The sequence below is a fragment of the Typopeltis vanoorti genome, chromosome 4 (genome assembly GCF_054136105.1).
Source record: "Typopeltis vanoorti isolate ZY-2024b chromosome 4, IOZ_Tvanoo_1.0, whole genome shotgun sequence".
Taxonomy (NCBI): domain Eukaryota; kingdom Metazoa; phylum Arthropoda; class Arachnida; order Uropygi; family Thelyphonidae; genus Typopeltis; species Typopeltis vanoorti.
In genome coordinates, this window is record NC_143552.1 from 126,382,163 (window position 1) to 126,397,507 (window position 15,345).

Consider the following 15,345-nt stretch of genomic DNA (forward strand, 5'->3'; position numbering starts at 1 on the left):
ATGCTTTTTTCTTTTCCTTCACTGCCTGTTTAACTTCCAGTGTCCACCATGGAGTTCTAATTTTTCTATCCTTGCAGACAACTTCACCACATGCCTCTCTAGCTGAATCAGTCAGGGCTTTCTTCAAGGCTTGCCACTGAATCTCCAAGGTTTGATTCCTGTTCTCAGACTCTTTCATTTTTTCTTCAATAATCTTTGTGTATTTTAGTCTACAGTTCACATCTGAGAGCTGCTCAACTTTTATTTGCTTTAAAACTTTCTTACATGTTATTCTTTTCAATATGACATTCAATTTTATCCTGCTCAAAACTAAATGGTGATCACTTTCAATTTCAAATCCTCTGTACACTCTGGTGTCCTGCACCAGTGAGAAAACATCACTATTAACAATAACATAGTCAGCGAGACTTTACTTATTCCTTGCCTCTTCTCTCCATGTGAAGAATTTGTGCACATTTCTATGTTGGAACATGGTGTTAGTAATAACCAGTCCATGTCCTGAGCAGAAATCCAACAGGTATTTGCCATTATTATTAGCTTTGCTCTTTTCTCCAAATTTTCCCAAAATATTTTTGTATATCTGACAATTATTTCCTACTCTGCTATTTAGATCCCCAACTTTTCCTTTTTCATTGTGTCAGTTGCTTTCTCTAAAGCCTCAAAAAATTATTCCACTTCTACCTTAGTAGAACCTTCTGTAGGATCATATGCACAAATAAGTCTTATTGTCCAGTGAAAACATGAATTTACAATTCATGTTTACAATCATTTCTCAAAAATACTGTACTTGGCCTCACTGTGTGTAATAAATTAATGTAGCTTACATTCTGATATTTCCCCACGTCTTTCTACTTGATATTGCTTGCCATTCATGATTAGCCTCATATTTAGTGTGTTGAATACTATAGCTACTCGTTTTCCCTGATGTTATTGCCTGAATATAAAATTTTGTATTTATTGCTCAGAAAGATTTCACCAGTTTTTGTCTTTTTTGTTTCATTCACCCCTATTATGTCTATCTGGTATCTTATCCAATTCCTCAGCAAATATACAGAAAGAAACTAAATTTTCTAAGGCAAAAAACACATGCTGAACAACAGCTCTGCCAGCATGTACAGGCCTTCTCATCAGAGACAGGCAGAAAATTAAGAGAGCAAAAACTTTTTGTTCAATACCAAAGCAATTCTATATCAGAAAATTTAATTCATCATAAACAAGCTCTTGGTAGATGCATAGCCTTGCAAATTGCATTCTCTCAATCTGTCTTCATACTGTTCAATATTTTCTGGGAAATTCCCGAACTTCTGAATTATCGTGCCAACAAGAGCTACTAGCTGTGTGCTTCATATGCTGCAATCTAGCAGCAACATTGGGAAATAGCCTAGTGAAAACCACAGTGATATTGTACTATGTGTCAACATGTGTTCATGCATCTGCTGATTTTTTTTTTTGTGTTTTAATGAGCAATTTTCATGATAAACAAATTTGTGTGAAACCTTTATCTGGTCTCTTTTGACTAAAGGTGAGTTAGCCAGTCTCATAGAGGGAGGGAGTTTCTTCACCCAGAACAGGCAAACTGGCCTCATGAACACACGCTTCTACAGACATAGGACACCTCCAGGAATAAGGAGCTACAACAGGCCATCAAGAAAGAAAGAACTGAAAACTGCTTTAATACAAAGTCATCCCAGTGCTATAGAACTTGCGTCCATTATGGATCAGCTGCTTTACCTCATCATCATCAAATTCCTGCCATGTACCTTCAAGGGGTGTACAGGATATGATACTACTACATGAAAAAATTACATCATTACTAACTTCCCATCTACAATTTTCCTCCAAATTAGTCTGTTAATTGTCAAGACTCCAACATTACCAGATCTTATATTTCTATTGTCTAAGGCACTTTTTACCATAACAATCCACCTATATATTGGTCTTCCGTCGTTTTCCTACCAACCTGGCAGAGAACACTTGTTTTGCTAATCTTTCCTCTCCCATTCTATTTAAGTGACCATACCACCTGAGATTAGCTCTGCTAATGCATTCCTGGATGCTGACAATGTCAAGTTCTTTCCTAATATCCTCGTTTTTAATATGATATTGCCATTGATGCCATCAGTTTATGCCTCTAATCTTTCTCAGGACTCTCATATCTGCGGTTTCTAGTCTTTGGTCAAGTGTTTTACTTCTGACCCAGCTCTCAGATCCATAAGTTAAAACTGGTTTGAACACTGTCTTGTATACAGCTAATTTAGTGTTCTGACTAATTTCTCTCTTATTCCATATGAATTTATTCATTTGACTTCCCACCATACCAGCTTTGCAGATTCTGTTGTCTATTTCTATATTGAATTTACCATCTTCACTAAAAATCGAGCCTAAGCAGCTGAAATGTTTTACTTGTTTGAAAGGTTCTCCATTCACAACACAGTTGACATTTTCAATGATTCTGCCTATTTTCATTGTCTTTCTCTTTTTATTGCTGACCTTCATACCATATCTATTACAAAAGTTATTCAATTTAGTCAAAGAATCTTGTAGCAGATAAATTTAGAAGTATAACATCATCTGCATAAAGTAAAGAGCTGACATTAACATCTCCAATTTTGATATCATGTTTAATACCACTTTCCTTCATAATGTGATCCATATAGATAATAACAGAGGGGATAATGTACATCCTTGTCTCACACCAGATTTAACATTAAACCATCTTCTTGTACTTCTTTCAATTCTAACTGCTGACTTACAACTCAAATAAAGACTAAGTATTGCTTGATATAATGCCCCATTGACACCATATAACTAGTTTACTGAACAGCTTCTCTCTTGGCACCTTGTCAAATGCCTTTTCCAAATCGACAAAACTTAAATACAGATCTTTGTTATATTCCCATGCTTTCTCGACTATTTGTCGTAAAGTGAAGATCTGATCCTGACAGCCTCTATTTGGCCTGAATCCAGCTTCTTCTTCCACAATTCTTCTCAATCGTTTCTCAAGTATACTTGAGAAACAATTGAGAAGAATTCCTGGCAAGATCTATGCAAGTATACTTGCATAGATCTTGCCAGGAACACTTAGTAGGGAAATACCTCTGTAATTCTCACATTGTTTTATATATATGGTACTATGAGAGCTCTACTCCAATCATCGGGAATTCGTCCCTCTGTCCAGGCTTTCTGAACTATGCAATGCAGCCACTGTAAGACTTTTATACCACCATACTTCAGCATTTCTGGTCGAATATCATCTACTCCTGCTGCCTTTCCACATTTTAAGCCTTTGATGGCTTTTTCTACTTCAAGTATGGATATGTATTCCTGACTGCATGCCTGGTCAGTGTTTTTTACCACTGTGCTGTCATCACTGCTTGTTTCATTTAGCAGTTTTTCAAAGTAATTACTCCATACTTCAAGGATATCTTTTTCTTCCGTTTTCGTGTCACCTTTATCATCTCTAACTCCTTTTACAGCACTCTTTCCTCCATTCCTTCGCTTCTTCAACAACCTCCAGAATATTTTGCCACCTTCTTGTTATTTATTTTCTATATTCTTGCCAAAGTCCTCCCATGACTTTTGTTTAGCTAGTTTTACATAGTGTTTAGCAGTCTTGCATTTGTCTCTGTATTCTCTAAGAGCACAAGCTGACTTATTTGCCAGGAACTTTTGATATGCTTTCTTCTTTTCCTTCACTGCCTGTTTAACTTCCTGTATCCAGCATGGAGCTCTAATTTTTCTATCCTTGCAGACAACTTAACCACATGCCTCTAGCTGAATCAATCAGAGCTTTCTTCAAGGCTTTCCACCGAATCTCCAAGGTTTGATTCCTGTTCTTAAACTCTTTCATTTTTTCTTCAATAATCTTTGTGTATTTTAGTCTACAGTTCACATCTGAGAGCTGCTCAACTTTTATTCGCTTTGAAACTTCTAATTTCAAATCCTCTGTACACTCTGGTGTCCTGCAACAGGGAGAAAACATCACTATCAACAATAACATAGTCAATGAGACTTTTCTTATTCCTAGCCTCTTCTCTCCATGTGAATTTGTGCACATTTTTATGTTGGAACATTGTGTTAGTAATAACCAGTCCATGTCCTGAGCAGAAATCCAACAGATATTGGCCATTATTATTAGCTTTGCTCTTTTCTCCAAATTTTCCCAAAACATTTTTGTATGTCTCACAATCATTTCCTACTATGCTATTTAGATCCCCAACAAGGACCAACTTTTCCTTTTTCATTGTGTCAGTTGCTTTTTCTAAAGCATCAAAAAATTCCTCCACTTCTACCTTAGTTGAACCTTCTGTGGGACCATAGGCACAAATAAGTCTCATTGTCCAGTTCCCCATTCTCATATTTGCCCACATTACTCTACTTGCCTGCCAATGAAGAAGATTAGGCTCGTATTTTGTGTTGAATACCTATATAACAGAATTCTCTGCACAGATGAATTTCTAGATTCTTGACAAAAGACAATTATGGTTATATAATTATGTCTTTAGGTGGGAGATGAATTTCAACACCTGGTGTGAAATGTCACCTTGCTTACTGGAGACCTGAAAAATGTTCCATGTTTGGTCTCTAGAGTTGATTTCCAGACTATAGGTTAAAAAAAAAAAAAATAATAATAATAATAATAGTTTCTAAGCAAATATATATATGTTATTTCCTTGTAAATATTACTATTTATTTATTTGCAGCAGAAATTTAAATTCCAGTAATTCCAAGTAGCAAGACATCCCAACTCCACAAGAAGAAACAAAGTCATTAATCCTCCTGTCTGATCTGCTTTTGGTGATGAAATAATCAAAGACATCTGGAACATAACTTGTTCTTTTCAGATTCTGTCATCTGGAATATATAAGCAAAATGTTGATTTCAAAATTTGGATTGTTGCACTAGTTTTGGTTATCATTACTCTTTCCAGATAATACTCTCACATCTTCATGTGATCCTAAATTTTGCATTTACTATGTAAGAATGGAGTGTGAAGGAGACAAGAGGGAAGAAAGAAACAAACAAACAAAAAAAAAAACACCTTTTATCTAATATGTTCCCATAATAAAATAATTCTAGCACTGCCATATCATTTATGGCAGAGGATGTGAAAATATATTTACTGAAGTTTTTTTCTTCTTGAAATGATCTCTAAAAGTATCTTTGAGTGCTCTTTCATTCGAGAGTACTAAAAGTCACTATTTCCTACTATGCCACAACAATACATAGATTTAATTGTAAGAGAATCATTCTTCTCCAGACTTTAATTACTTTTAAGGAAGAATATGTCATCAATAAAAATTCTTGAAGCAAGTTAAAAGAATTTAGTTATTACAGAAAACTCAAAACATTTCAATAGTCTTTGGGAAAAGATGAAAAAATCTGCAAATATACCACTACCACTATAAAATTTGAAGTAATATGAAAAGCTATTTCATATATTACTGCTTTTCATATTAGTAACATGAAAAGCAGTTTTTTCAGACTAATATAATTTTAATGGGTAGTTTTCTGATCTATACATGTAAACAATACTTAATCTTAAAGTGGTTGAGAGATTAAATCTAAGAAATCTGTTTCATTTTTAATTCAAAACTAGTATATTTAGAAATAGCTTTACCAAGCTTTGTTAGTCAAGCACCAACCATACAAGATTATAGAATTTTGCTACAAAATAACTTGCTCATTTTACATGTACTATTTAAGAACGTTTGCATAATGAAATAATTCAGAACAATTAGAAATGCTTGTATGAAATCATCAAATATTCTGTGTGGATTAAATGTTTCCTTCCTCCAAAAAAAAAAAAAAAGCTGGAGAAGAATGATAGGTTAATTATCACTGCCTAATTCTCTATTTGATGCAACTCAATAGATAAGCTTTAGATTAATGGAAAAGAAAAGTTCATTATCCGATTCACTCTCACTTTTATCAATATGAAATATATTTAAAAGATAGATTTGCTATTTGTGCCTACATAGTTTGTTGAAATATTTAAAGATAAAAAGGTGATAATCTCTTATCTCAGTGATGGAAAGTAATGCACTGCATTACAGTTTATTATATCCAAGTGATAGAATATCTTAAAGTCTAGCTTTACATTTTAAGCATAAAACCAAGTCTAGCATTGGCTAGATAGTAATTTTATTCCAGACCTTGTTAAAATTTATTCTTTTGTGAAATTAGCAAATTTTTCATCTTAACATGTTATGCTGCACTGAACCTTTCATCCTGTTGTTGTAAATAGTTGTTGGATGTTTTGAAAGGTTTTATTCTTTATTTTATTTTTTATTTTGGGAGGGGTGGGATAAACTCACGAAGTTGGTGCTGATTATGAAGTAATGTTGATGGATAATTTTTTCATTTAATGGAGAAATTAATATCTTTTTACATATTATTTTAGCTGTATAATTATTTGTGCTTTCACATTTTTAAAGAAATCAGACAAATCAATGCTTAAGGTAGGCATTTATTTTTTCCTCATTTAGAAATGAGCAAAGTACAAATGACATCATAAAAAAAAAGTCAGTTCACATTATAAGATTTTTAAATTTCAATGGAAGACTCTGCATGTTATGCTTGCAGAATTTTATTTCACCACATTAGTGATATTCTGTGAAGCATACACCATTTTGGGTTTTGCATTTCTTTGACCTAGTCAGAAATTTTGCATTCCTTATCTTTTATAAATCACATCAAATGCAATTATCATAAACTTCCATCTTCCCAAAAAAATAAAAGAAAAAAAAAAAGATTTTTTACATATAGGCAGGTTTTTATGAATATGCTTTTATATCACTTTAAACCAGTGTATATAATTATAGATTCTTCACATTTACTGAAGATATGTCAATAAGTTATGGAGTAAGTGAATACCACCTATGGCATTGATCTGCTCATTACAATTTTGCCATTTTGTTTGGTGGGTGGCTTTCATCTAGTCTCATAAAGTTATTTTACTTTCTGCTGTGTACATATTTATTAGTAATTTATTAAACCATCCCACTGAAGTGTTGTGTGATACAAGACCGACCTTTGAGGTGTTCCTAGTTTAAGGTGGGAATGTAATAATTTTCTGGGTCCACTGTTTCATTGATGTAAATACTTAGTTGAAAATATATATTATATACATATATAAAAATACTTGAAGTTCATGCTATTTTTGAAAGTTGATATGGGATTGTTCATATATGGGATGCCTGGAAAGTATGGCATGAAGAGATTCTCAGTTTCTGTAAGTTAAGATGTGCCTATGTAAAATAAACTTACATATCATTATTGTCTTGTGTTATATTCTCATCCTTTTAATTGAAACTAGTTATTATACTATTTACCTATGGGGGAAGTATATAATGGGTTGAATGTACAACATTTTTAAACTATACATCTTTAATTTATCAAACTAGTATGACATGATTCACTAACCACTTTAATACAGCTTCTAAATTCAAACATAAGATTATTAACATATATACAAAACATTCTGTGATGAATTTGTAACTGAGATTCGTTATGTAAGTTGAAACAAAATCACTGGTCTACAGTAAGATTTCTATACACATGCACAACACAGACTAGATTTTGATGCAAAAATAACTGTTTATTAACTTTGTAGATAAAAAAATAAAGAGACATCTGGATCCCAAATTAGTCTTCACATAAATTTGGGCAACCTGAATTTATTAAAAAGAAACAATGCATCTTGAGATTATTACACTTAACTTATTTTAGTATTAAGCTGTCCTATAACTGTGTGCAAACAAAAACAGTTAAATGCGCAGATTTGATACAGTGTATAGCTGTATCTAATCATAAATATCTTTACTTTGTACTGCTTGCATTTCTTTTCTGAGGAGAAACTTTCTTTGCATTATATACAATCAATACTGACTATAAAATCACACAAATGAAAGCAAGGTTGAGTGAGGGAAAAAAGCATACAGAAACCGAGATTTTAATCTTCGATCATGTTCTAATAATAAATAAGTAAAAGAGAACAATTAAGTTTCTGTTGCTCATGCTAGCATTTGTATTTAAGTCAAAATGTGTTACATTCATCTCAAAAAGGTTATAGTAATCTTATCCGAGATGAATGAAAAAAATTATTGCATTTGAATTCACATATGTTTAGGAATATTAAAACATGGTTATTCCTAAGAACAGAAGTAAAGAGTAGGAAAATATGATCTAATTACAATAAGAAGAATTATAAATACCAATCTGAATGTTCATTAGATTGACCATGGAAACATAAAAATATAACCAACATGGGATGGACTAAAATTTATTTTATTAAGTCCTTTCATTTTGTAATGGAAAAACTGGAGCAGTTTCAGAATAATCTCATATTCTGCTAAGCAACTTTCTGATGAACAAGAAAGTTATTAACATCTCAGACAAACTGCATCAGAGGATTTGGCACCCAAAAATACATCAACTACTATGAGTTTGCTCTTCTTACAGTTTTTTTTTTTTCCCTTTACCTCACAAAAAATCTGCAGAAGACTGAGTCCCTTTTTAGTAGTCACTTTTATAAATGATTAATATATTAATAAAAAAAGCAGGATAAATGAGATTGTCTTTTGACAATTCCTTAAAATAAGCAATACAGAATTTCCAATTTAGACTTTTCTTAAAGAAATAACTTTACATAAGATAAAGCCCTCGGAGTTTTCAGAATTCTTCCTATATACTTAGGATTCATCAAGAATAGTTTACTTATCCTGTAAACTTCATTTCTTTTACTATAGTAAACATCACTATAACAACTAAAGGAAATTTTCACTACAGCAAACTATCCATTATAATGCTACAGTAGACTGTAAAAACAGTTTTGCCAAAATCACTTGCAGAGGCAAAGATAGGCAAGCAAAATCAAAAAATAAACTTAATAATAGTGTAAATATGGATTTTGTTTCTTGTCTGTTAAAGAAATATCTTCACGTAACCTATTAATTTTTATTATGTGTGATTTTATTTATGTGCATCACTTTTATATTCATAAATTCAGACAAAAAGCATGTGCTATTACAGGAAATACACAAAATGAAATCTGGCCCACTATAGCTTATAAAAATGAAGCAAGGATATTTAATTTTTATCACACATAAATGTTATTTCATTGTGAACACATTACATCCTGTATGCTAATAGTACATAAAAAAAAACATTTGTAACACAACAGCAGTTATATATAATTTCACGTTTTCCCTCTTCACTACCTATATGTTACCAACTCATCATTTTTAAGAAAGTTTCTCCATTCTTTATATATCCAGTTATACTTGAACTTCAGTTCTTACTTAAAAAGCAATGAAATGCTTACTGTATCATATTACACTCATTATCAAGAATTTAATTAACATCAACAACATACAGTATTTATTCAAATTTAAGACACATTTTAGTATTTTTTGTGCTGAAGTTTACAGGGTCATTGTAAAAGCAAAGATATTCCTTGTTCACAGTTTTACCTGGCTACATATTTAAAATTGCATGACAGTCTAACAAAGCTGCCAATATGCTGCTTATTATTATTTTTTTGAATCACAACTGACTTTAGCATTAAAAATAAACAAGGGAATATAACCTTGAAACCCATCTAACTGTAAAAAGTAGTAGTACCCATTATTGACTTTGAAATTCACCAAATGTTATTTCAAAAATATGAAATAATTAAGAAGTATTCAAATAAATTAAAATGAAATAAATAATGTAACATTCTTTAGGCTACAGAGCAGCTAAAATAGCTTACAAAAGAAGTTCCTGAATGGGGGTTCAGACCTTGATATTAACTATAACATACTCACTGACTTGCAGCCTTAAATTTTACAGTATATGCTACATTTTAAATAAAAGTACATATCCTGTTTTCCTCCTGTAACCATCACAGCTAGTTCAAAAAATACTCTCCAAACAGCAAAATAATTTGCAGAAGCATCTTGTTCTTATTCAGTCTATAATGTTTAGGTTGCAGCTTAAAAAAAAAAGGCATGCCCAATCATTGAGACTTGGAACTACACCAGACAATTTAGCTAAGCTGTTAATTCAGCTATAACAGCAATGTTGTGTTAAATTCCAACATGCTAAAGCTAGTTTGATTTGTAAGAATTTGTTTCCCCCCAACAGAAAAATCCTAAGATCTATCCATGAAACTAACCTTAGTGTCAAATTAACTCCAGGGAAAAACTGGAATTAATCTGATGGTATGAGAACCTAAATCCCTTCACCTATAACTTCGCCTTCATCTAATGCAAAGAGTAATTGATTATTGCTCTTTAACTGGATCATTGAGTGAAGCATTCTCCAAAAGTTGACAGTCAAATCATTACATGATAAATATGGATTTCCAATGTCACTGAAATCACTAGTGTTCCTTTTTGTAATCAAGACGTAACTTTTTTTTTTTTTTTTTTTTAGGCTATAGTGTCCATCACAACTTAAGATTCGGATATCACTGTATTCACAGTCAAATTACATTTGAATAAATACAGTATGTACTATTTTCTCTCTGGCCACCAAGATTTAAATGCAAAATATTTAGAAAGTACACTGTAAATTTGTGTGCGTCTGTTTATAGCCCAAACATAATACTAATTCAGATCAGATCAGATCATACATTAGAAGTTAACTACAAAATACAATCACATCTTATTACCTCAGAGATTACTCCTCTTCGAATGTAATCAAAATTTTACTTGTGTTTTATGCAGCTAATCTATTCTACATAGTATTCACATCACTTTTCCACCTTAAATGGCATTGAAAAAAAATTACAGCTGCATCAAATTTCATTGTTTATAACACAAGCAAACTTTGAGCGCTAAGATCTGGCTTCAGAATATTACAGTATTTTTGCTTCATTATGTGATTTTAACATTTCATGTAAGGATACTTCCACTCTGTCTGAGGAACAAATGTTTCTTTAATAACTTGAGGTGATGTCCAGCGAAGCAAATAATGTGGTCCTCCTGCTTTATCATTAGTTCCTGAAAAAAATTTAAAAAAAAATATATTATCATCATTGTCCATGGAACCAGATGACTCAGCATGAGAGGCATACACTAACCATTATTTTATAAAAAATAATTATATAAAAAAAAATGCTTATCATACTAATCCTTTAGAACTCATGTCAATGCACTTGCAACATCTTTAATCCATTCCATGAATTCACAACTCTTTAAACAAACAAAAATATATATATATAGTTCTCATATCCTTGCTAACCTGCATTATTATAACTTCCAAGAGTGATCCCTTATTCTCTCCTCTGTCCTTCTATCCTGCTAAAACAATTTCTTTTACATCTACCTATAAAAACCTATTAATAACATGTTATTTTATCACATTCCCTATTTTATCCCCTGCTTATCAACCAAACTTTGTAACTTACGCACTTTCAATCAACACCCAAAGGGAGCATCTCTATCACAATCTTTGTTGCTTACCTGTGAATCCTCTCCACCATTATGTAATCCCAAGAAACCAAGCCCAACAAATCTGAACAGAATAGTCCAGATGTAATCCCATCAAAGCTCAAAAAATGAATAATAACTTTTCTCTATCAGCAATTCTTTCTCCAAGCGATTCACTTTTTTTTTTGTATTTTTTATTTTATTTTTACATAATCTGGAAACCCTGCTCTAGAGACCAAATGACTGAATTTTTATGAATATGAGTTAAAAACCTGGTATTTATCAATCAAGCAAATCTACTCAGTGAATTGAGTAAAAAAAACTGATATTTTTTATTTTATTTTTACATAATCTGGAAACCCTGCTCTAGAGACCAAATGACTGAATTTTTATGAATATGAGTTAAAAACCTGGTATTTATCAATCAAGCAAATCTACTCAGTGAATTGAGTAAAAAAACTGATGATCTATTCCTATGACCACAATCCTCGGTCAACCATTTCTCATGAATGCCTACTTTTGGCCAAGTTGTGCTGGCAAATACCAAAAAGTCCTCAACCTTATTTTGAATACTTCTGCATTAGTATACATAAACTGTAATACTCCTCTTCATCTCACAACCTCCCTTACACTTTGTGTTACTCAGCAGACTAAAGTTAACCTGGGGGTGCTACATTTTGCATCATGTGATCACTTTTCCACTTACTAATCTCTAGGTTGCCTGGACTCATGCATCCCAATATCTTCACCAGCATGCTATCCCTACATAGAAACAGCAGTTTGCTTCATCACTTTGCCTTATCAACACCCAAATCTTTCTGGGTGCGTGAAATGCTATGCTTTATAGTGAGTTACTGGTTTTAACCATTATTTAAGTCGTCTTATTAGTGGAAGTGTTAGACCTATGAGGATGCTGACAACTAACTCTCTACATACCTTTAGCCAAATCAGTGTGTCCTTTTTTGCAGATTTTCTGAAGTATCTTTGTTTTTTATTAGATCTTTGTCCTTTATAGGTAAAGTTAAATATTTAGATGCATAATAATATCACATTCTATTATCTAATCTATAACCATTTCTGATCAGATATGAGTTGTGCTTTTAATTGCCAATTAATTTTGCTTTCTTTCTGAGATTGTCAATTTATTTAATTCACGAACTGATTTTTGAAAGTTCTGTTTATTATAATGTAATATAATATATGAACATATAAACACTGTATTAACAACAGTTCTTATTAAGTAGATACCTGGTTTTACTATTTCCATATTTTATAATGTGATGAAACCGGCCTGGTTGGCCAAGTGGTTAGCGTATCTGCTTTCCAACCAAGAAGCTAAAGATTCGAATACCACCAAGGGCATGGATGTTTGCGATTGTCTTTCACCTTCATACATTCATTCATCCAGGTATGTACACACTCTCCCAAGATGGACTGGATCACCATGGGAGTAGTAGACTCAACCTTCCCGCAATGGGAGAGGCCTTCACCCTGTAGTGGGTAGAAAACAGGCTCATCATCATCATACCTCGATGAGTATGTATGTATGTATTTAACACACACACCATGTTGACAAAAGTATTTGGACACCTCAAGTGGCACGCAAATTTTAAATCCTAACACATACAAATATTCAGGAAGTGTCTGCATAAGTCTAGTAATAAAAGGTAGGATGTGCTGCACCGTTTTGCACTATACTAGATGCTGAGATGCAACATTCAACTGAACTGACAGACTGAATGTGGATGTCACATCAGTGGTCTTTCTGTTTGTGACATTGATACCTGTCTCAGTATATTGAAATCCACTGTTGCTTATGTCATTTGTGGATGAAAAAAGTTGGTGACACCAAAGTAGGAAAATGCACTGAGAGGCCACTAACATTCACTGACCAAGATTGACGAGCTGTCTTGGAACGTTTCAGCATTTTAAGTTCTACTGTCTGCAGAGAGCTGCATGCCTTACAACAGAGCTGCTGTGAACAAGCCACACATCACTTCCTCCCAACAATGTTTGGACTGGTGTCTTTCACACCATTCCTGAACCACAGATGATTGGAAAAGGATTCTGTGAAGCAACAAATCATACTTCCAAATGTGTCACTCTGATGGTCATGCTTAGATCTGGAGATTACCCAGGAACGGTTCCAGCAGGACTGCATCATTCCAACTGTCAAGTTTAGTGGAGGCTTGGTAATGGTGTGGGGATGTTTCAGTTGAATGGGACTTGGTCCACTGTAAATAATAAATGACATGATAACCACAGTAATTAACTTTAATGAAATGAAAGTACAGATATTTCATACTGAAAATGAACAGTACATCATCAGTGTGTAGAAACAAGCAATCAAAGGAACCAGATCAAAAACTGTGGACAAGTTGTACACTCATTTTGGAAGAACTCCTCATTTATATGGGCTCCCAAAAATTCATAAAGAAGATTATCCAGTAAGACCCATCGTGAACTGTATTGACTCTCCCACTAAATTTCTGTCACATTTATTAACTGCTCACACTGGACAATCCAGATCATTCATCAAGAATTCTACACATTTTCTTGAAAAAATCAAGGATACTCAAATACAAGTCGAATTTGTTAGTCAGCTTTGACACTGTTTCCCTCTTTACCAACATTCCATTATCTGACACTTTTAATTTAGGATATTTCAGCTGGAAAAACAAGATCTATAGACAAGTTTGAAGGTACTGCCATGGATAGCCCTCTGTCTCCACCTTAGGCAAACTATTTTTTGAACCATCTAGAAGATACCTTGTTCTCATCCATTCATCTCCAACCCTCTGATTGGTATCGTTATGTTGATGATGTCTTTGCTTATTTGGCCTGATTCTAAAAATAAACTTACCACTTTCCTACAACAGATCAATAGCCTTCACCCACGCATTCAGTTTACCATGGGAAAAGAAAAGGCTGGTAGTTTACCATTCTTGGACATCCACCTAACCCGCACAGCCTCCAGTAATTTGTCAACCAATGTTTATTGAAAACTTACCTTCACTGGCAGATACATCCATCAAAAGTCTGCTCATCACACCTCTCAAAAAATTGGTGTTATCAAGTCCTTAATTGAGAGAACATAAAAGGTGTGCTCCTCTCCCCCAAGCTTACAACAAGAACTTCTCACTATCAAAAACTTAATGGAATTTAATGGTTGCAACCCTAATCAAATCCAGCAGATAATGGACTCCTATGTTCCAACGCCTCAGGATTCTTCAACAGACCGCAGGGTTCCAATCCCTTATATTTCTGGCATCTCTGGACCGATTAGTAGAATTTTGAAGAAGCATAAGCTCACTCACACATATTTTCTGATCAACAAAATTTCTATCTGTTGCCATCTACAAAAGACAAACTGGCACCTCTATCATTAGCTGACATTTACCAGATATCTAACATACTTTGGACAAACAGGCTGTTCTGTAGAAAAAAGAATTAAAGAACATCAATATTATATCGAATACATGAACCTCAACCATAGATGCAGGTTTAAATATGAACGCCTTTTCAAAGAAAGTTGAATCGGAACAATTGTCTCTCTCTCCCTCTAATGTTTGGGAGATTCTTATCTTATGTAACCATCAAAAATAGTTGTTTAATAATATTATTAATACTATTTCTAGCACACAGCAACAGTTTTTAATTGCTATACCACTGAATGCTGTATGTACTTTGTAATTCGTTTCCTTTGATTGCTTGCTTCTACACACTGACGATGTACTGTTATTTTCAGTACGAAATCTCTGTACTTTCATTTCATTAAAGTTAATTACTGTGGTTATTGTGTAATTTATTATTTATAAGCAATTGTTTTAGCAATTTGCTCATATTTTATAACAATGTTACAGCCGAGTTGGATAAAGGAAATGGATATACTATGATAATGTTGGATTTTTCTAAGGCATTTGATAGG

At 33.1% G+C, this 15,345-nt stretch overlaps 2 protein-coding genes across 4 annotated transcripts in view; one reads left to right on the forward strand and one right to left on the reverse strand.

Annotated features, from left to right (window-relative positions):
- The window catches only part of LOC150107659 (calmodulin-binding transcription activator 2-like), a 790,456-nt gene extending 783,178 nt beyond the window's left edge, over positions 1-7,278 (forward strand). For 2 of the 3 annotated variants that reach the window (XM_090391992.1, XM_090391994.1), the window contains one exon: positions 4,704-7,278. In XM_090391992.1, coding sequence (XP_090248118.1) covers positions 4,704-4,734 — 31 coding nt within the window. In that variant the 3' untranslated portion in view covers positions 4,735-7,278. The remainder of the gene's footprint in view (positions 1-4,703) is intronic. The other variant, XM_090391993.1, reaches the window with a different exon arrangement.
- Positions 7,279-7,579: 301 nt separating this feature from the next.
- P5CDh1 (delta-1-Pyrroline-5-carboxylate dehydrogenase 1) overlaps positions 7,580-15,345 on the reverse strand; it is a 280,792-nt gene continuing 273,026 nt past the window's right edge. The window contains exon 14 of the mRNA XM_090391995.1: positions 7,580-10,988. Within this exon, the coding sequence (XP_090248121.1) occupies positions 10,873-10,988 (116 nt within the window). The 3' untranslated portion in view covers positions 7,580-10,872. The remainder of the gene's footprint in view (positions 10,989-15,345) is intronic.